The sequence below is a fragment of the Furipterus horrens genome, unplaced genomic scaffold, assembly GCF_987537825.1.
Source record: "Furipterus horrens unplaced genomic scaffold, mFurHor1.1.pri manual_scaffold_8, whole genome shotgun sequence".
Taxonomy (NCBI): Eukaryota; Metazoa; Chordata; class Mammalia; order Chiroptera; family Furipteridae; genus Furipterus; species Furipterus horrens.
Genome location: NW_028327178.1, coordinates 87504647 through 87527425, shown reverse-complemented (window position 1 = coordinate 87527425; position 22779 = coordinate 87504647). Strand labels below are relative to the sequence as shown.

At 37.7% G+C, this 22779-nt stretch overlaps 1 protein-coding gene across 3 annotated transcripts in view; it reads left to right on the top strand.

The window, feature by feature from the left end:
- Positions 1-22779, top strand: part of PTPRA (protein tyrosine phosphatase receptor type A) — a 126042-nt gene that overhangs the window by 31984 nt on the left and 71279 nt on the right. For 2 of the 3 annotated variants that reach the window (XM_090286131.1, XM_090286130.1), the window contains exon 2: positions 17934-18029. The exons of the other annotated variant lie outside the window; for it this stretch is intronic. In XM_090286131.1, the coding sequence (XP_090142257.1) occupies positions 18000-18029 (30 nt within the window). In that variant the 5' untranslated portion in view covers positions 17934-17999. The remainder of the gene's footprint in view (positions 1-17933; positions 18030-22779) is intronic. 3 annotated transcript variants of the gene reach the window in all.

Here is a 22779-nt window from a genome sequence, read left to right as displayed (position 1 = left end):
TGTGCCCTGACCAGGGATCGAACCCTCAAACCGCAGCCTTGGAGTATTGGGATGACACTCTAACCAACTGAGCTAACCCGCCAGAGCAGTATGTTGCTTTTGCTGCGTATTCATTAGACATAAATGGTAGTTTTAATAAATACTTAAATTATATTAAAACTTTGTGTTAAATAAAAATAAATGCAGTCATATGGCATATGCTCTTGTGTCTGGCTTCTTGATATTCACTCATGTTCTTACATTCCTTCTTATTGCTGAGTCTGTCCTTACCTTTCAAGACAGGTTTACCATTCATTTCCTTGTTTAAGGTCCAGGAAGAGATTAAGAAACAATTTCCTCTTATAATATTATTAGCCCAAATTACTAATCTGATAGATGGATTATAGAATTTAAATTTCCTTATAGCCTAGCAGTCAAAGAACACATTGTTACAGTGAGGTGAACAAGAGCATACCTCTCAGAGCCTTAAGAAATATACGAATATTCTGTCTCTGGTCACAGATCCTAGGTCTTGACCTGATATTTGGGAGGGAAAAATTGGAACTCAGTAGACTTATACTCCTTGTATCTTAATTTTCCAACCATTATGTAAAGTTGGTTTTCTTTTTCTAGAAAGCGACTAATCTGGAATGAGAATTAATTCTCATCAGTAAAGGCAAAGCTTTAAGTAGGTCATCTGACTTTGCTTTTGTCCTCCACATTCACCCTGGTTATAAAAGGCCCTTTCATGAGTTTTCTAGGCTTTCATTGCTGCCACTCTCCACAGGCATCGTGAAAGAATTAAACTACCCCCCCCCCCCCGCAAGTCATGTCTCATGGACTCTTTCATAGAGTGCACACTGCACTATGTTTAACTCAGCAGGAACTCTTCCCAGACACTGAATATATGAACAGCTCCTCTTCCAGATAAGAGATTTCAGTATTGATTACAGTAGTTCCTCTCTATATCACGGTTCACTTATTGTGGCCTCACTGTATCGCAGGATTTTTAAAAATATTATATTTAATTATTTATTGCAGATTTTTCGCTATATCACGGGATTTTGCAGTACTGTATACGTATGTTGTTAAAGTTACATAGGTTTAAGAGTGTAGAATATGTTTAAGAACATAAGTAGTGTTTATAGAAGTGTGAAAAGGGTTAATAAGGGAGTGGGAAAGGTTAATAGGGACTGGGAACGGTTTATAAGTGTGTGGAAAGGGTTTATAAAGCCTTAAAATATATATAAATATTAAAATAAATGTAAGGTTCCTACTTCGCAGATTTTCACCTATCACGGGGTGGGGGGGTCTAGAACGTAGTACTTGTGATAAGTGAGGGAATACTGTAGGGTCATAGCCATCAGAATTAGTGTCCATCAGTATCTAATAGATAAAATAACTTGCAACCTAAGTTTTGCCAAGTAATTAGGCCAGGATTTGTGTTTATGCATATATTAAAGTTATTTTATATAAAATTCATCTCTAGATAATTACTCTAATCAATTGAGTAGGAGGTTGACATTCTTCAAGTAACCTACATGCTCATTATTAACTTTTTAAAAGAAGATAATCAACACTGAAATAGTTTTGCTATGCCTGCAGGTGTAGAGGAGGAAAGAAAACATGGAATTTTGAAGAGCTATTAAACAAGCTGCTTATGGCATAATCTCGGGGTAGTAAAGGCTTTTTTATTTTACAGGCATTGAGATCCATATATTTCAAGGAAACTAATTATACAGAGTTAACCATCTATATTAACTTTTTTCCCCAAGGACTAGAACCTATCAGTTATAATAGTTTCCAAACAATTCTGGTGGAATTAATCTCTTGGGGGGTCTTCCAGTTTACCTACTCTGTAGTTCCCTAACATCTGAGTTTTTAGTCATTTAAGTACTTTATTTCCTTTAATCATTTTTAATATCTGCCTTTATTCCTATCAAGGCTAGACTCTTTGGTTCAACAATTCAGCTAATTCTCTTGCCAATACTTAATCCTGTTGCTTAGAGTTCTGTTACATTCACCCAGCACAACCTTAATTCTGTATGTTCTCTAGACCATTACTTCTTAGGCATTTTTCTAGAAAAGAATTCTTGAAAAACAGGTCTCATTTTTCCTAGACCCTCAGGGCTGCCCAGTGCCAGCATCTCCTGCCATTTTCTGCAACAGCATTGTAACTTATCGCTTCCTAAAATTTTATCTCACTATCTCCTTCACCATTTTAGCCTTTGACTTTTCTACATACAGTACTTTACAGCAAATCATCAGATTTAAACATGATTTTGTTCTTGCCCAACTTAACAAACACTTTCTTGAGTGTAAATCAGTGACTGTTTTTGCTAGGATATAAAAACTAGTCACTTTGAAAACCCTTCTTATTAAATCTCCTTTATTTTAATAATTTATAGGTTCTTGTGGATTTTTTATGTAAATGTTTATATTTTCTGCAAATAATCTTATCCTATCTAGTTTTTGTAATTCTAATTTCTTTTTCTTATTGATTGCAAAGGCTAGGACCTCCAAGTGATAGTAGGTCACCTTATCTTATTCCTGATTTTAAAGGGAATGCTTTCAGTGTTTCCCTGTTGAAGAGGATAATTGTGTAGGGTTATTGTTGTTTAAAATAGTAACTTTTATCATGGTAAGGAAATCTTCTAGGCCTAAGGTTTTAAAAAACCTAAGAGGGTTTTTTAAAAACTCATGAATCCAGTGTTTTTATCCAGTCCTTTTCTGTGTCAATTGAAATAATGATATGATCTTTCTTTTTTAATATAGGTGGATTATATTTATAGATTTTATATTAAAAGATTCTTACACACCTTGGATAAACTCAGATTGATCATGTGTTATCTTTGTTATATATCAGATTTAATTTGTTAATATTTTGTTTAGGATTTTTAATCTATATTATTGAGTGGAAGTGGGACTGTAATTTCCTTTCTTGTAATTTTTAAAAATTATTTAATTGATTTTAGAGAGTGAGAGAAACACCAATTTTTTTGTTCCACTTAGGCATTTATTGGTTGATTCTTGTATGTGCCCTGATGGGGGATCGAACCGCAACTTTGGTGTATCAGGACAATGCTTTAACCAACTGAGCTACCTGGCTAGGACCTCTTGTAATGTTTTTTGACTAATTTTAGTGCCAGGTTTTACTCGCCTCTTAGGATGAGATGGAAATTATCCCCCCCGCAACCCCCACACACCCCCAATTTATCATCTGGGCTCAGTGGAGTTTTTTTGTGGCAAAATTTTAAACTTCAGGTCACCTGTAATAGTTACAAGAGTATTCAGGATTTTTATTTATTTCTGAGCTTTTTTTAAGTTTTCAAAATTATTTGCCTATGGTTATTGATTAAGTCTTTTCATTTGCTGTATCTGTAGTTATTTCCATTTTTTATTCATAATATTTATGCCTTCTCAGGTGTAAAGTTTATTGTTTTAACATTATGTATGCAGCAGTGAAACTTTTACCACAATCAGGGAAGGGTGAACATACCTATCACCCCCCCCAAAGTTTTCTTGTGCTCCTGTAACTGAACAAAAAGAGAGGTTTGGCTGCCTGTTGCCACAAAAGCCAAATTCATGAAGCAGATGCTGGTGCAGAAGGAAAGAGGTTTTATTCAGGTGCTATGTGACCTGGGAGAAATACCGAACTCCTGTCTCAAAGCCTGTCTCCTCTTTATGCTGTGGAAAAAGTCCACGCCTCCTCAGCAAGGCCAAGACAAAAGCCAGTTGTCCAGAGTTCATGCTCCATTTTAAAGTACAATCGTTTGGAGCCCACAGGCAGCTGCTGAGCCGTCTTAGTCCCTATCCAGGTAGCTTAGCTTGTCCACGATTGCTGTTCATTTCAAGCTCCCTCCTGGAGCCTGAGTGTGGAGCCCACGAGGCCATGCTCCATGCAGCTGCTTGGGTGACATAGGCACGTGGTCCCAGGCAAGAGAGTGAATGAATGCACGGGTTGAGAGCATCACCAGGTGGACAAGAGAAAAGAGAGAGAGGCTCCCTCCTGGAGGCCATGGGCCACATGGCCCATTGAGGGAACAGGTGTGAAGTGTACCTTGTGAATTTGGGTCATAAACAAGAGAGCCAGAGCTTCTTTGATCCCCTGGGATTATATTAGCTTGGGCTTGGGACAGACCAGGTGCTTTCTCAAAATGACCAATCAACTTCACAAACTTTCATGTGCTTTGAGTGAGTCTGTCTCCCAACCAATCTTTTCTTTTCTCATGCTAGACTGACAGGCCTCTTTGGTCAACTCAGTTCTTTATCATATAGGTAATCTGAACATATTTTCTCTCATCTGTGGGCTTCCTTTTCATTCTGTTGATAGTGTCTTTTGATAACAGTAGTTTTTAATTTTGATGAAGTCCAACTTATCAATTTTGTTGTTGTTGACTGTTTCTGGTGTCATATTTTTAAAAAATCATTTCCAAATCAGTGTTGTGAAGATTTTGCCCTATATTTTCTTCTGAAGGTTTTATAGTGTTATTTCTTGTTTAGATGTTTGATCCATTTTAAGGTAAATTTTGTATACGGTATAAGGTAGGAGCCTCAACTTCATTCTTTAGCATGTGGATATCCAGTTTTCCAGCACCATTTGTTGCAAAGGCTATCCTTCCTCCATTGAATTCCTTTGCACCTGTGTCAAAATTACTTGGGCATATTTGTGTGGATTTGTTTCTCATTCTCTTTTATTCCAAAAATCAGTATGTTTATCCCTTTGCTAATACCACGCTGTCTTAATTAGGGTAGCTGTATACCAAGCCTTAACATTGGGTAAATGAGTTAATCCCATTTTATTATTTTTCAAAATTGTCCCTGGTTTGTTTTCATTTTTGTTTTAATGCATATAAACTGTATTGTGCTTTAGTTTCATGTATCTGATAGTTTATTCTAAGGTGTGCTTTAAGCAGAATGAATGCTTTTTCATATTGTTCCTTGTCTTAACTAATTTGCAATATATTTGTACCAGACTGTTTTATATGCTTGTTTATTGAAGTAATCTGATTTACCTCTTTGCCTTCAGGCTCCTATCTCTAGGCCCTAAACTGAATCTTCCTTTAGGTGAAAGTTAAGGCAGTAGAATTTTTTTTTTAAGGATTTTATTTATTTATTTTTAGCGAGAGAGAAAGGGAAGGAGAAAGAGAAGGAGAGAAACATCAATGTGTGGTTGCCTCTCTTGTGCCCCCAGGGGTGGATGTAGCCTGCAACCCAGGCATGTGCCCTGACTGGTAATCGAACCAGCAGTCCTTTGGTTCTCAGACTGGTTCTCAGACTGGCACTCAGTCCATAAGCCACACCAGCCAGAGAAAAGGCAGTAGAATTTAACAATCGATTTTACAGCCTCACTGGTCCTGTTTCATTCTCTACATAATTTCATCTGTGGAAGCAAGCTGCTCTTCAGGGCCTCAGACTCCTACTAAAGGAGGTCCTCTTCTCTTTATTTTGGACCTCTCTATCACAATGTCTTTCTCAAGAAAAGACCTATAATTAAATTTTATTTCTGTTCTAGGACTTCTTCAGAAGCGTTAGGCAATTTTTAAAGCTATTTTCTCTCACTGGCAAGCATTCAGTATGCTGTTCCTTCTCCACCCTCCCTTGGTGGCATGTATCAGTTTTGTACACATCAGTGCCCACCTACTCGTGCCTCCTGTGCTTGTCAGATGTCTCTTGCCTGGCTTGTTCATTGTTGCTTTTGTCACTTTTACAGCTGTCTTCTTCCTTTCTTTGGCTTACTGCCTGACTTCTGTGGCAGCTGCTCTGCCATTGCCTGTTTGCCATTCTGCCCTTCTCCCACTCTCCATCGCAAACCCTTGCTCTGTGTAGGTACTGTATGTACATTTTTCATGTTCAGCTTATAACCTTCTCCATGGTATGTCCAAAAGCAGTCATTCTTCTGCTTATGGCTTTGGAATTCACCTAAGTCAGACACTTGGGCCTTTCTTACCTCTAGCGTCTCATTGTTAAGTCTTAAGTTCTACCCCTCTAAATTCTCTCATCAGTCTCCTCTGGATATTCCTGCCTTGCTCTGAGGTTCTCCTGGTTTATTGGCTAGATTACTTCTGAAGGCTTCAGTCAAAGGCCCTCTTAACCTCAGACGCCACCAGTTGATCCTCTACCTTGCTGTCACTCATTGTTTCTAAATCCAAATTGTTCCCATCAGCCTCTCTGTGCTAGAGCCTTTGGTGGTTCCTCAGTGTATTCAGTGGAGAGTCAAAACTTTTTATGTGGCCAACCGCCCCTTTGTGATCTGACCTGTGCTTCCGCTAGCCTCATTGGCTGCATTTCCTCCACATATCCTCGCAGATCCCAATCTTTCATGCCTGCAATTTTCACATTCATTTAACAGATATTTATTGAGGTCCTGCTTGATGCCCTTGTCCATCTCTTTGCCATTCCTGGAACCAGATAAGCTATTTTATGCTTCCAAGTTCTTTCTGCTTGAGAGACAGTTTCTGACCCTTCTCTTGGCTAATTAACTGCCCTTTATTCTCCCAAATTCAACTCAAACATTAACCTCCCCTGAAAATTCCTTTCCTGGTCTGTAGTTTTACTACTTCACCTTAGTATTAATGTTCATTCAAGGTTTAAATACATAGTTTATTTTCGCCTCACTACTGGTTAGTGAACTACTTGATAACAATGTCTATATCTAATCTGTATATTCCCAATATCTGGTGGAGCATGAACGGAAGAATGTGAGCTTTGGAGTTAGCTCTGAGTTTGAATCCTAATAGCTATTTATTAGGTGTGTGGCCTTAAGCAAATTTCTTAACCTCTGTGGCCTTAAGATTCTTCATCTGTAAAATGGAAAAACAATACCTGACTTACAAGGTGGTTGTGAGAATTAAACGGGTTAAAGTGTATAGAACACCTAGTACAAGTGCCTACTATAGGCAACCAAGGATTGTAGTTGTAAAAATAGTTTTTATTCTTAATGTAAATAATATAATGTTGATTGGGTGAACAATTAGCTGAAGGAACTGACCCCTCTTCTGGGTGCCCTTTCCTCAAATCAGAGAACCTGAACAGCTCTAGAAGGCCTAAGCCAGAGCTTAACACTCCTGGCTGTCACTTTGGTTCTCCCATACCTGGGACATACCCTCAGTAAGGCTGAGAGTTGAATACCTATCTTTCCCACAGGGATCTTCATCTCTGTAAAGGAGGTGAGTGTACTTAAAATCAACACTAAGACTTAAACAGTCACATATGTATATTGAATATCTGAAAACCAGTGGCTGATTAACGTGAGTGCATTAAAAAAAATCACTATTCCTTTGTTTAGAAATTTGTAAAATGGAAATAAGCATCATTTGTTTTAGTTGGTATTAGGAAGATTTTTCTGTTTCTTCATTAGTCTTTTAATCTTTTAAAGGATCAATGATAATAAGATATGTGAAGAAAGGTAGTCCTAGATTTGAATTCTACTTCCACAATTTACGGGCTATGTGACCATCTCTCAATTCCTTTATCTGCAAAATGGGAGTAAGAGTATCTAGTTTGTACAGCTGCTGTTAGATTTAACTGAGATAAAATGCCAAATATTGGTATAATATATACCTGATACTTGATTGTATTTTATCAGTACTAATATATTGAATATTGAACGCTTAATTTTCAATAGATAGACTCTTGATGGAAGGTATCACAGCCAAAGTGTTACCTTTGGGAAATGTGCAGATTGGCTGAGCTCTCCTTTGCTAGTGGGGACTTCATAATATTGATTCCTTGTAAAGTTTTTTCTTTAGCAAATGTATACAACATTGTACTTAACTAGTAAGAAGGCTGATGGCTCTCATCATTCCTATTCCTTCCTATATCCTAGGTCATCACAAATCTTATTTCTTATATTTTAGCTGTATCACGATTGGGGTTGGTTGCATATATCAGAAAATAAAACAGGTTTATTTCTTCATTGTATATATGAAATCTCAAAGTAAGTAGGGCCAGTATGGCAGTTTGACAATGTCATTGGAGAACTAGGTCCCTTTCTCTCTCTATTTGGCTACGCTCAAAATCACTTCAGGGTCCATAATGACTACTTTGGCTCTAATCATCACATCTAAATACCAGATTACAGGAAGAAGTCAGGGGAAAAGGCTCCCTCCCTCCCTTTTAAAGCACCTTCCTAGAGATCTCATAATATACTTAATCTTATATCTCCTTGGCTAGAACTTGTCCATGTCTAGCTAAAGAGTAGGCATATTTTCCTTAGCACCCAGTTTTCTTTGTTCTTCTTCACCTTGCTTTAGGTGAGGATGACATGTCTCTGAGGGCCTCAGGGCCCACTGACAGGAAGTGTATGTCTGGGCAAGAAGCCAAACAGTATGTCTGTGAATGATTACTTCATCTTGAGTGCAGGATATATATTTCACATAATTTACCCCTGATATGTGTGTAGCTTATATAATTGATTGCTTATGAAATTAATATTTAAGGTTTCTGCAGGCCAAGCTTCCCCCTCCCCCAACAAAGGCACATACCATGGTAAATTGTAGTAACACCAATGTCAGCATTATAGGGTTGGGGATAATTAAGTGAAAGGAGGCATACAAAGTGCTCAGTGCAGCTGGGTTTTGAAATGGGAGGGTAAGTGTGAGTGATTTAATAGCCAGTGGACACCACCGACCATCCATACCACCACCGTAGAATTTAGAACTTCCACATGTATCTCTGGAGAATGTCTCAGATTAACTATGCTGGTTTTGAATTTTAAGAAAATTTAGGAAATGTTCTCAGATGCTCAGATACCAGGAAGACAACAGCTGTAATTTTTCAGAACTGCCTTTGTCATTTATCTGAGGGCTTTTAACTACTGCAGATGGAATCTTGATTTTCCTGTTTTTTTAATGTTAAACTTTCCAGACTGAGCACCCTAATGTATGTGCAAACAATTTTTTTAAGTAAGAAATATTTTTATAATGAAGTAGGACTGTATATTGGCCCTTTTTCTGGGTGTGGTAGAGTAAGAGAGAGAACACAATGCGTGTGCCATTGTGTTCAATAAACTATGGAACTGCCCAGATTTCATGACTCATCTCCCAAAGCCTCCCTGCTCAGCTATTTTATATTCACAGTTAACCAGCGGCTCATGATTCACTTTTTGAAAAATGAACAATATGTAAGTGTGAGTTTCTTCTATTATTTTGGCTTTCTTGGTATATATAATTTCATCTTTACTCAGGCCACTATTGCCTAATCAAAAATGATGTAAAACATAGAAGGGAAAATCATATACAATTAACTCTTACTTAACAAAAGCAAACAGAAAGACTGGTTAAAATAATTGTGATACATCCATATGATGAAAAACTGTACAGCCACTGAAAAGAAAGGTAGCTAATTAGACGTGTTGATGTGGAAGAGATCCAGAATTTATTATTTAAGTAAAAATGCAGGCTGTAGACAATATGTATAATATCCTATTTATAATTTTTTTATTTTTTTTTTGGGTATATGCAGTTACAGTATAGGAAATTTTTACAGGATATAGAAGAAATTATTTAGTGATCACTTCTGGGAAGCAGGACTGGCAGGAGATGAATGAGACTTATATTTTGCTTTATAATCCCTGTGTTCTGTTTGTATATCTTATAGTGAGCATGCTTTACTTCTTTTTTTAAGTGGTTTATCATTATAGTGAAGAGGAGGACCAGTGTCTTTCCTATATAACAAAAGTAATGTTTTAATAAGCAACATTAAAAGATTCCATTCATTTCAGCTAAAAGATGAATGTGGTCTGGGGATCTAATATAAAACATGGTGACTATAGTTGATAACACTGTCTTGTATAATTCAAATTTGCTAAAAGAATAAAACTTAAATGTTCAAACCAGAAATGAATAGGGCAAAAAAAATATAGTAAGACTTTGAGGAACATAAAAACTTGAGTAAATGGAGAAAATATTATTTTTTAAAATCTCAAATAAGAGAAAAATGGACAGAATTTTATATCCACCACCTAGATTCTACAATTAACATTTTTCTATATTTGTTTTATCACATATCTGTTCATATATCTATTCCTGTATTCATCTCTCAGTTCATATTGTTTTTAATATATTGGGCTGGCCAAAAAGTTTGTTTGTTTTTTTCCATAAGATGGCCTTAGCAACACTTAATTTTCTGTAACTTCATTCAAAACAGTTTTGTTAAATTGTATTGTGACAGCTGTCATATCAGCGTGCATTTTTAAAAAACTTATCAAAAGTGGCGAATTTTCGTGTAGCCATTTTAATATTGAAGAGGTAAGAAAATATACAACATTTGGTATATTATGCTTTATTATTTCAAGAAAGGTAAAAACGCAGCTGAAATGCAAAATAAAAGATTCGTGCAGTGTAAGGAGAAGGTGCTAGGCTGATCTAACGTGTCAAAGTGGTCTGTGAAGTTTTGTGCTTGAGAATTTTGCTGGACGATGCTCCATAGTCAGGTAGACCAGTTGAAGTTGATAGCAATCAAATCGAGACATTGAGAACAATCAACATTACACCATGCGGGAGATAGCCGACATACTCAAAATATCCAAATCAATTAAAGTTATTGGTGAAAAAGAAAAATGGATCTTTTTATTTTACAGGGGAAAACTAAAGGACTTTTTGGCCAACCCAATATTTCAAAGTAAATTGCATATATCAGTAAACTTCGTCCTAATACTAAAGGTGTATATCATTTACAATATTTGTTAATGGGTTGAGTCTTTTAGGGGGTAAAATTTATGCACAGTGAATACGCAAATCTTAAGTTACCATTCCATGAGTTCTGAGAAATGCATATCCCCATTCACCGAGTTCCCTGTCAAGATACAAAGTATCACTATTACCGAAGAAGTCCCTCATGTGCCTTTCCCGTAATCCTCTCTGTCTCTTTCCTCGGCAAGAGTTCTGATTTTTTCACCATAGTTTTACTTTTTCTAGAACTTCATATGTATGGAATAATACATTATAATACACTCTTACATGAGACTTTTTTCTTTTCCTTTCTAAAAATATATTTTATTGATTGTGCTATTATAGTTGTCTCAATTTTACCCCCTTTGCCTCCCTCTGCATGGTACCCCCATTCCCTCCATCAATCCCCTCCTGTAGTTCATGTCCATGGGACATACATATAAGTTCTTTGGCTACTCCATTTCCTATACTGTACTTTACATCCTCATGGCTATTCTGTAACTACCTATTTGTATTTCTTAATCCACTCACCTCTTCACCCATTCCACCACACCTCGCTCCCATTTGGCAACCATCGAAAACCTCTCTGTATCCATGATTCTGTTCCTATTCTGCTTGTTTGCTTAGTTTGTTTTTTAGATTCAGTTGTTGATAGTTGTGAATTTGTTGTTATTTTAATGTTCATTGTTTTGATCTTTTTCTTATTTAGTTCTCTTTAACATTTCACATAATAATGGCTTGGTGATGATGAACTCCTTTATAGTTTTACCTTGTCTGGGAAGCACTTTATCTGCCCTTCAATTCTAAATGATAGCTTTACTAGATAGAGTAATCTTGGTTGTAGGTCCTTGCTTTTCATCACTTTAATACTTCTTGCCAGTCCCTTCTTGCCTGCAAAGTTTCTTTTGAGAAATCAGCTGATAGTCTTATAGGCACCCCTTTGTAGGTAACTCACTGCTTTTCTCTTGCTGCTTTTAAGATTCTCTCTTTATCTTGAAACTTTGGCATTTTAATTATTATGTGTCTTGGTGTGGTCTTCTTTGAGTCTATCTTGTTTGGGACTCTCTGTGCTTCCTGGACTTGTATGTCTGTTTATTTCACAAATTAGGGAGGTTTTTTTCATTTTTTTTTCAAGTAAGCTTTCAATTTCTTGTTCTTCCTCTTCTTCTGTCATCCCTATGATTGGGATGTTGGTACTTTTGGAGATGTCCCAGAGGTTCCATATTCTGTCCTCATTTTTTTTGAATTGCTTTTTCTTCTTGCTATTCTGATTGAATGCTTCTTTTCTTCCTTATGTTTGAAATTGTTGATTTGACTCTCGACTTCATCCCCTCCTCTTGTTTCCCTGTAGATTTTTCTTTATTTTACTTAATGCAGCCTTCAGTTCTACCTGGGTCTTTTTTATGCTATTGCAGTACTCAAAGATTTCTGATAACTAGTGTTTTGAACTCTGATAGGTTGCTTATCCATTTCATTTAGTTCTTTTCCTGGAGTTTTGTTCTGTTCTTTCATTTGAGCCATATATCTTTGTCTCCTCAATTTGGCAGCCTCCCTGTGTTTGTTTCTGTTTATTAGCTAGAGCTGCTTTGACTCCCTTAGTAGTGTGGCCTATTGTAGAAAAGGCACCTGTAAATTGTGTGGGGCAGAGCCTAAGGTCATTGTTTGGGCAGCACAGCCCGTTTCACCACTTCGTTGATCTGTGTTGGGGAGGGCTCAGAGAGGGGACAGTGCCACTGCCTGGACTCTGAAGATCACCTAGGAAGAAGCTGTTTCCTGGTATTCACCCTGTTGCCAGTCACTTCACTTTCCCCCGTTGTCCTGTAACCCACTTGTGCCCTCTCACCTGTGGCCCTGGTGCTTAATCCCAGAGTGGGTGGGTCTGCATTAGTTCTAAGTTCATTGTGGTCCCTTTAAGAGGAGTCTCTTGAGAATCCTGCAGTTTCTTCTGCTGCCCCCATCCCTGCTGGTTTTTATAGCCAGAAGTTACGGGGACTTACTTTCCTGGTGCTGGAACCTTGGGCTGGGTTTTCTGGTCTGGGGCTGGGATCGCTTGTTCCCAAGGTATCCCTCCCAATTTTTATCCACCACACATGAATGTGGGACTGTCCATTTCGCTGCCTCCGCATGCCCCTCCACGTCTCTGCCCCTCCTGCTCCTCTGGATGAATGTGGCTTCTTTAAATCCTTGGTTGTCGGACTTCCACACAGCTTGATTTTCTGTCTTACCTGGATGACATTTTTTAGTATTCTAGTTGTAATTTTTGCTGTTGTTGAGCGCAGAAGGCGAAGCGTGTTTACCTATGCCTCCATTTTGACCAGAAGTCCCGAGGCTTTTGTCACTCAGTGTGATGTTTTTTAGATTTACCCATGTTGTGTGTATGAATAATTATTTTCCTTTATTGCTGGATAATATTCCATTGTGAGAAAAATGGCACTGTTTATATAGTCTCTTATTGATGGTTACCTGGGTTCTCCGTTTTTTGTTACTTTGAACATTCTTGTACTAGTCTTTTTGTGGACATATGTTTTTATTTGTCTTGAGTAAATTTATAGGAATGGAGTTACTGGACTGTAAAGTAGGTATATATTTAGTTTTCTAAGAAGCTGTCAGGCAAACTAATTTTTAAAATATAACAAATTAGCTCATTCTAAAAATCATCCTGTGACAAAGCAGAGCCATTCCCACGATTAGAATGTGTGCACAGGGTTTCTGGTATCATGCAGACTACAATTGGCAGGGCTGGTTTCCCTCTGACATTTGGTAGTGCATATTGCCCTGAGATTTAAACCATTTCCTGTTCATCCATATTGAGATTAGACCTTCATCGTAGAACCAGTTTTTAAAATCCTCAATTCGTAGAGTGGTGTGGGAAGTGACGAAGAGGCAATGTGGGTGTCAGTAAATCAGGTGTGATAGGGTGGTTGAGAAGTTTCACAACAAAACGGTTGTGTGTGCCTGGGGGGAGGAGGATGTTGGGGGTTAGAAAGATACCTGTGGGTTCCTCTCAACTGCCACCACCACCTGCAGGAATTTTAATTTACTTTTTTTTGGTAAGAGTTATTTTTAAGTTAGTTCAGAGGTTGTCTTGCGTACTAAAATGGATCTCCAGAGAGCCTCATCATTCTGTTTAACAACTGCATAGTATTCTATTTTGTGTCTATGCCATGATTTATTTAATCATGTTTACTTCTCCTATTGATAAACATTTAGGTTATTTCCAGTATTTTTTACTGAGAAACAATGCTGCATTGAATAACCTTGTACATAGGTCACTTTTAACATATGGCTATATCTGTAAAATTCTCAAGTGGAATTGTGTCAAAGGGTTTGTGCTTTTGTAATTCTGATAAATATTTGCAGATCTTATGAAGCTATCTGTTTCCTCAAATCTTTGCCAGTGTAGTGCTGTTCAAATTTCTTTAATTTGATTCTGTATGATAGTTGAAATATGGTATCATTGTATAGCTTTAATATGGCTTTCTCTGAGTATGGGGGAGGTGTTGAGCATCTTTTCATATACTTAAGAGAAATATTTGGTTTTCTGTGAATTGTCTGTTTCATGCTTTTTTGCCCATTTTTCTTTGGGTTCTTGGTTCTCTTTTTAGTAATCTGATCTGCAGGACTTCTTTATATATTAGGGAAATTAGTCCTTTGTAAATGAGTTGGAAACATTTTTAAAGAGCTCATTTTAAAAAAAATATGGAGGTAGTTGTTTTAGTGGAATGGTGGTAAAAGAAGCCAGATTGCCATAGATACGACTCTTTCTAGAAATTTGGCTGTAAAATGAAGCAGAGAGAATGCTAGCTGGAGGATTGATGCAGATTCAGAGAAATTATTTTTTGTGTGTGAGAAATTCTTGTGTTTAAATGCTGTTATGAAAGGGAGGAATTAAACCTAGGATGAGGTGGTATAAGATCTACAGGATAAGGTTCCTAATAGACTTGGAAAGAACTGCTGAGGAGGAAATTTGTAAGTATGGTGACTGGGAATTAAGGGTGTCCCAGTCCAATGGCTTCTATTTTCTCTGAAGTGAAGGCAAGGCCAGGAGCCAGGGGTGTAGGAGGAGATGGTTGGGGAGAAGAGGTGCTTCTTTGAAATCACTGCTATGGACAATTGGTGAGAGAGATGAGTAAGGAAATACAGAAAGGTTGCAGAAGATTTTCAGAGTTCCATTGAGGCAGAAATAGTGGTAGCAACTTTATGGGTGGTTTGATTTTCTTAAGCAGCATTTGGCACAGACCAAGCATGGCATTATTTCAGATTGGGTTGGGGGTGAGTTCCCTCATGTAAATAAAATAGAAAAATGTAGCTAAGGAATTTAGGGTTATTAGCAAGGGAGTGATTGAACTAACAGCGAATTTTCTTGCTTGGGTAGAGAGGAAAATAAAGACAGGGTAGAGATATTGGAAAGAAAATTAGAGAGGGGTTCAAGGGACCAAAAACCTGGTGAGGTCAGAGAACAGGTGTAGTAGACGTAATAGAGAGCTGCTAGAATAAAGGAGTGTGGTTGGAGAGTGGAATGGTAAGATTCAGTAAGGGAGCTTATCCTGATCATGATGGAGCCTAGAGTGAGCCATTGTCGTAAGTGCCCCAAGTGGACTAGAGGAATAAGGTTGCTGGAGTTGAGGAAGTCCAGGAACTCAGAGGCTGGCTCAGATGTGAACTGTAGTGGCTGTTGTCTGTGAGGATGTTGAACAGCCTCCTAGAAGTATATCAGGACTTGGGGATGGAAAGAAAACTGTGAGCTACATTGTAGTAACAAGAGAGTACCAGCAGTCATTAGGCAAAAAAGCCCTCAGTAACAGGGACTGTGAGAGCAGGCTCCAGGAAAAACGATTTGCATAAAGCATCCATGAAGAGTAAGGAAACTTCTTCCCTACTTCCTGACATGCAGATCTGGGTTGCTTGGAATAGAAAGACATGGAGATAAAAGGAAGACAAGTAAGCCTGGGTTTGGTTGCAGTTTAGTTTGGAGGTCAGGAAGTGACAGGAATTTGTATGCTCTGGGAAGAGTTAGGGCTTTATTATGGTTTTTCTAATTGTGGTGTATACAGTATTCCCTCACTTATCGAGGGTATTATGTTCTAGATCCCCCCACGATAGGTGAAAATCTGCGAGGTAGGAACCTTACATTTATTTTAGTATTTATATATATTTCTTAAGGTTTTATAAACCCTTCTCACACACTTATAAACTGTTTCAAGTCCTTTATTAACGTTTCCCACTCCCTTATTAACCTTTTCCACACTTTTATAAACACAACTTACATTCTTAAACATATTCTACACTCTTAAACCTGTGTAACTTTAACAACATACGTATACAGTACCACAAAATCCCGCGATATAGTGAAAAATCCACAATAAATAATTAAATATAATATTTTTAAAAATCCCGCGATACAGTGAGGCTGTGATAAGTGAACCGCGATATAGAGAGGGACTACTGTACTGTAAAATTTTATATGGGTACTCACCAGTGAAGTATACTACAACTTGAATGATGAAAATGATGAATTAGCTGTGCAGTACTGATCACGATGAAGGTGATGAAGATGAGATGAATGTACTGCACAGCAAAGAGGAGCATTATAGCTCTTCTAAAGGCACCACTTCATCAGGCACTTCTTCAGGTGGTGCAGTAGTATCTTCGGCCTCGTCTGTAACTTCTACTTCTGCTAAAGGCATAGGCGTAACCAACCTCTTCGTTCAAGTGATGAACATAGTTATGGGGAGTTGCTGGCGCTGCTTCATCTTCTGATTGAGAATGTTTTTGTAAACTGACATGGCACTGTCGATTGAATTTGCAAACTGCAACAAACGAACCATGTGGGGGTCCCATTCTTCAGCCACTCGTTGAAGTTCTTTGGCCATTCTGACCATGGTTGCAAGACGATCAGGTGTTAGGCCAACCTCCTCCTCTTCTTCAACTCATTGTTCGTCTTGTTCCTCATCCTCTTCACTTGCTTAGTCAGCTCCTCCAGGTCTTCATCTGCCAACGGTTCAGAATGCACATCGATCAGGGTATTTGCATCTTCAGTAGTCATGTCACTGAAGCCCTCTCCTCCCAGTATTTTTGCCAGCTTCATGGCCTTATCCACTGCAGAGTGATGGATTTCATCAGGAGAGAATCCCTTGTAATCATGGACCAGTTCTGGCCACAATTTTTTCCAGCTGGCATTAAAAGTCTCACTCTTCATCTCCTTTATGACCTTTTGAATATTTTGGAGACATGATGCAATTGTGTACTCACACCAGTACGCCTTTAGCGAGAAGTCTTCATCTGAGTCCATAGCTTTAACGAGGTTTTGCAGGGCTTTTTGGGTGTAGAGTGCCTTAAAAGTGCGAATAATGCCTTGATCCATTGGCTGAATGAGCGATGTGGTGTTCGGGGGCAAGAAGCCTATCTGGATGCCATCATATGTCAGGTCAACAGCATGGCCTCCAGCATTGCCCATTATCAGAAGCACTTTGAAATCAAGGCCTTTCTCTGCCAGATAAACCTTAACCTCCGGGATAAAACATTGATGAAACCAATGTTGTGAGGAATTCCGTGATCCAAGCCTTAGGGTTGTGCATCCAGTACACAGGCAACACATTCTCATTTTTGTTTTTTAGGGCCCTTGGGTTCTTGGACTTATAAATAAGCCCTGGCTTTATCATAAAGCCCGCAGCATTCCCACGCATGATTAAAGCTACCCTATCTTTTTGGGCCTTGAAACCAGGGGCTTTTACTTCTTCCTTCATAATGAAAGTGCGAGGCGGCATCTATTTCCGGAATAAGCCCGTTTCATCCATGTTGAGAACTTGTTCAGGCTTATAGCCTCCTTCCTCGATGATGTCTTTGAACGTGTTGTTCACGCACTCCTCGGCTCCGGCTTTATCCTCAGAGGCAGCCTCTCCATGCATAGAAATGCTGTTGAGTCCAAAGCGTTTCTGAAATTTGTCAAACCAGCCCTTGCTGGCACTGAATGGGGTTGGTCTGGTTGGAGAAGCACTCAAAGGTCCTGCTTCAGCGTCGTCATCGTCGTCCTCTTCTTAATTCTCATCACTGTCATGATCATCCCTTTTTGCTGCTAAACGATCATACAGTTGCTTGGCCTTCGTCCGGATGGTGTTTGTATCCAGCGAGATATTCTTTTTTCTGCAATCATTTATCTACACAGCTAATGCAGACTCCATCTTCACAATAATCTTACTGTGGGAAGTAACCACCCTCTTTGCTGTTTTGTTGAAAGTCACTGATGCCGTAGACCTGATATTCTTCTCATCCTTTATGTAGCAAACCGTAGACTCGTTGATCCCGTAATGGCAACCAACAGACGCATAGCTTCTCCCTTCCTTCAACATGTTGAGAAGTTCCACCTTCTCTTTTATGGTAAGCATCTTCCTCTGGCACTTGGGTTCACTGCCAGAATCCTTAGAAGATCCAGACGTTTGGGTGGCCTTGTAGGGCTTGCAATAAATTCAGTCTTTAAGGAAAATTTCACAAAACGCAACACCGCAGAGCAAAACTACACACAGTGATCAGAGGTAGGAGTGAAGTGGACAAGGTGAGATGCTGACCATATGCACACAGTGTGGGACAGCAGACAGACTGATGCTACAGTTACTGAGCCAATCAGCACCTAGGATACACAAGACAATGCTCTGGTTAGTCGCCTTCCATCAATCAGCCAATCGTGTGTCGTGTACAGTCTCACGTAGGGAAACAAGCTTGAGCGTACATCTCGTTTTCAGTGTGAGGTATGTGTTTGTCCACAAAAAAAAAAATACATACTGTAAACAGTGTGCAATATATTATTTCAATTTAATATTCTTTTAATGTTAGAATCATTTATTATATATTTTTATATTTTTTTTGAAAAATTTTAGGCAAAAATCATTAAAATCATAAATACGCATATAAATACATATACAGTACCGCAAAATCCCACGATATAGCAAAAAATCTGCGATAAATAATTAAATATATTTTTTAAAATCTCGTGATAAGTGAGGCTGTGATAAGTGAACCACGATATAGAGACGGACTACTGTATACCTTTTTAGTGACATGGCTCTTAAAATTCTGATATACCTCTCATTCCCTAGTTTATGCATACAAATCCTCTCTCCCTCCTGCCATCCACTATGTGTTCTTTTACCTTGCATTCTTTCATTTGAGGTATGCCTTTCTTGTGCAGTTCCTTCTTTTAGTTTTGCTTTTTACATTCATGCTGTAGTGAAATCTATTTTCTTTTTAACTTAATTTTATTAATTATTTTTATTTGTAAAAATGCCATACTTTTTATTTTTAAAAACTTAAAAAATAAAAAGTGCAATATAAAGAAAATAAAAATCATAATGTGCTATACCAAAATGTTTATTGATTTTTCTTCCAGTCTTACTATCATGAACATTCATATCATGAATATTCATGTACATTCACAAATTTAGTTGAAACCATATGGTATATTCGCTTTTGATCTGGCTTTTTTAAGCTTAAATGAAGAACTTGCTCCATTTTCTTAAATTATTTGAATACAGCATTTTGAATTGCAACAATATATATTGAATATCAACATAATATTTATTTCATCTTCTACTTTCCCACTTAATGAATATCTCTATCATTTTAGTCTGAGTTTCAAATTATGTATATTTACTTCGGAATTGCTAGAACCTTAAAAATGGATGAGAAAACAAGGTGGACACCTTTAAGATTTTTGTATAATCTTTCTGGAAAGGAGTTTGTTAGTGTAGGCTAATTGCCATTCCCACCAGTATTTGTGTTCTTTTCAAGGGACTCTTACCAGTGTGGGGGAGGATGAAACTTTCCTCTAATTTCCAAGTTCTGTCAGTTGGTGTAACACATTGACGTGAGACATATTAACGAGAAAATAACCAAGTTTAGTTACATGTGCATGTATAGGAAACCTATATACATGAGAGAGTCAGAGACCGCACAAATACAAGGTTCAAAGACAGAAAGAGAAAATGAGGTATATATGACATCCTGAGCTAAGGGTGAGGTAAGATGCATTGAGGCTTCAGAAAGGAGGAGGTTATTGATAAGTAGGTGTTCAGTAATTAGTAGTTTGCCTTATCATTACAGATAGTTTTTCCCCACCCCCCTTTTTGGTGCTAACTCTTTATTATGGGCAAGGCCCCTAATTTAAATACTTAAGAGAGAGGCAAAAATTTCTGGTGAGCTTGTAGGGTCTTGATTGCCTTCACCTCAAAATAATTCACATGCCAGAGTGGCACAATTTGGGGAGTCCTCCTCTGAACCCCTACACCAACATTGAATATTTCATATGATCTTTTCTGATTTGGAAAGTAAAAATGTTATCTCATTCCTTTTTAAAAAGATTTTTATAGAGAGGGAAAGGGAGAGAGAAAGGGAGAGAAACATTGATGTACAAGAGGACTATCAATCGGTTGCCCCTCTCATGCCCCCAGCTGGGGACCTCGCCCACACCCAGGGATGTGTCCGGATCCCAAATTGAACCCGCCACCCTGAGCTACACCAGTCAGGGCTCATATTCTTTTGATTAGTGGGGATGGTCAGCACTTTTTCATTTATTTCTTTAGCTGTTTGTTTTTGTTCTGGTAGTTATATTTAGGTTTTCAGGTTTTTCAGAATTGGGGTTTTAATATTTTTCATATTGATATGAGTTCTTATTTTAATTCTCTCTCTTATTTGTACCCCTGTTTATTTCTTTTTTTTAAGACTATTTTTTAGATTAGTCTTAGGTTCATAGCAAAATTGAGCAGAAATTATAGAGTTGCCAAATACTCTGCCCTAAACATGCACAACCTCCCCCACTGTTGACATACTGCACCACAGTGGTTCATTTATTACAATCGGTAAACCTATATTTTGACATATCATTGTCAGCCAAAGTCCATAGTTTGCATTAGGGTTCATTTTTGGTGTACATTCTTTGGGTTTGGACAAATATATAATGACATGTATCCACCATTGTATCATCATACAGAATGATTTGACTGCCCTTAAAATCCTTTGTGTTCTACTTATTCATTCTCTTCCTCCTCCCTAACTCCTCAACCACTGACCTTTTTATGTCTCCATAGTTTCACCTTCCCAAGAGTATTATACAATATGTAGCTTTTTCAGATTGGTTTCTTTAACTTAGTAATATGCATATTGATTTTGCTATGTCTCTTCATGGCTTGATAGCTTTTTTTTTAAGCTCTCAATAATATTTCATTGTCTGGATGTCCCACAGTTTATTTATCCAGTCACGTACTGAAGGACATCTTGGTTGCTTCCAAGTTTGACAATTATGAATAAAGCTGGTTATGAACATCTGTGTCCAGGTTTTTGTGTGGACGTAAGTTTTCACCTCTCTTGAGTAAATGGAGTATGGCAAGGATAACAATTGCTGGATCATATGTTAAGAGTATGTTTAGTTTTATGAGAAATCACCAAACTATCTTCCACAGTATCTATATCACTGTGTATTTCCACTAGCAATGCATGAGAGTTCCTGTTGCTGCCCATCCTCACCAGGATTTGGTGTTGTCAGTGTTTTGGATCTTGGCCACTCTGATAGGTGTGTAGTGGTACCTCATTGTTTAATTTGCAATTCCCTAATGACATATGTTGTTGAACAGCTTTGCATATGCATACATACTTGCCAACTTGCCATCAGTATTCCTTTCTTCCTTCCTTTTGATTTTAGAGAGAGAGGAAGGGAGGGAGAAAAAGAGGGAGAGAAACATCAATGTGAAAGAGAAATATCGATTGATTGACTTTTATATGTACCCCGCCTGGGGACGGAACCCACAACCCAGGCATGTGCCCTGATGGGGAATCGAACTGGTAACTTTTCGGTTTGTAGGACGATGCTCAACTAACTGAGCCACACTGCCAGGACTTCTTTGATGGGGTGCCTTTTCAGACCTTTTGACCATTTTAAAATCGGGTTAATAGTTTTATTATTATTAAGTCTTAAGAGTTCTTTGTGTATTTTGGATAACAATCCTTTAGCAAATGCGTCTTTTCAAATATTTTCTTTGCGTCTATGGCTTCTCATTCTCATGACGTTGTCTTGCAGAGCAGAAGTTTAAATGTTAATGCAGTTCAGCTTATTGATTATTTCTTTCATGGATCATGCCCTTGTTGTTGTATCTACAAAGTCATCACTATACCTGGGGTCATCTAGATTTTTCTCCTATTTATCTTCTAGCTTTTATAGTTTCTGTGTTTACATTTAGATCTGTGATCCATTTTGAATTAATTTTTTTGTGAAGAGTGTAAGGTCTGTGTCTGTGTTGTTGTTGTTTTGATACTGAAGGACCAGTTGTTCCAGCACAGTTTATTGAAAAGACTGTCTTTGCTCCATTGTATTGCTTTTACTCTCCTTGTGAAAGATCAGTTGACTATATTTATATCAGTCTGTATCTGGGCTCTTTCTTATGCTCCACTGATCTATTTGTTCTTTCACCAGTACCACACTCTTGATTACCGTTGCCTTATAATAAGTCTTGAAGTAGAATAGTGTTACTTCTCCAATTTTGTTCTTCTTCAAATATTGAGTTGACTATTCTCAGTCTTTTGCATCTCTATTATAAACTTTAAGATAAGCTTGTCAATATCCACAAAATAACTTGCTGGAATTTTGATTGAGATTGCATTGAATCTATAGACCAGAATGGGAAGAACTGACATCTGACACACTGAATCTTCCTATCCATGAACATTATTTATAATTGATTTCTTTTACATTTAGAAGTTCTTTTTTTTTCTATTGTTAGCTATTCCATTTTTAATATTTGTGATTTCTTACATTGCCTTTATGTTTTCCTTCCTCATCCTGAGCTCACATAAATATTTATTTCCTTTTTAAAATGTGCTTTTAAGCATTTAATTCTTCAACTCAACTGGATTTTATTTTGGTACGTGGAATGAGGTAATGGTCTAACCCTCTTTCTCCAAATACATATTTTTCCTGAAACCATTTCCTATTGGTTTATCAAGAATAGATGCATATACATATATAATAATCAGCCTTCCAATCTGTTTCCTAATCCTGTGGAGGGAATTGTGTCCTTTCCCAGTTTTGGATTATGATCAGATGGGAAGAATGGGAATATGGTCAAATGTTATATGGCTGCAC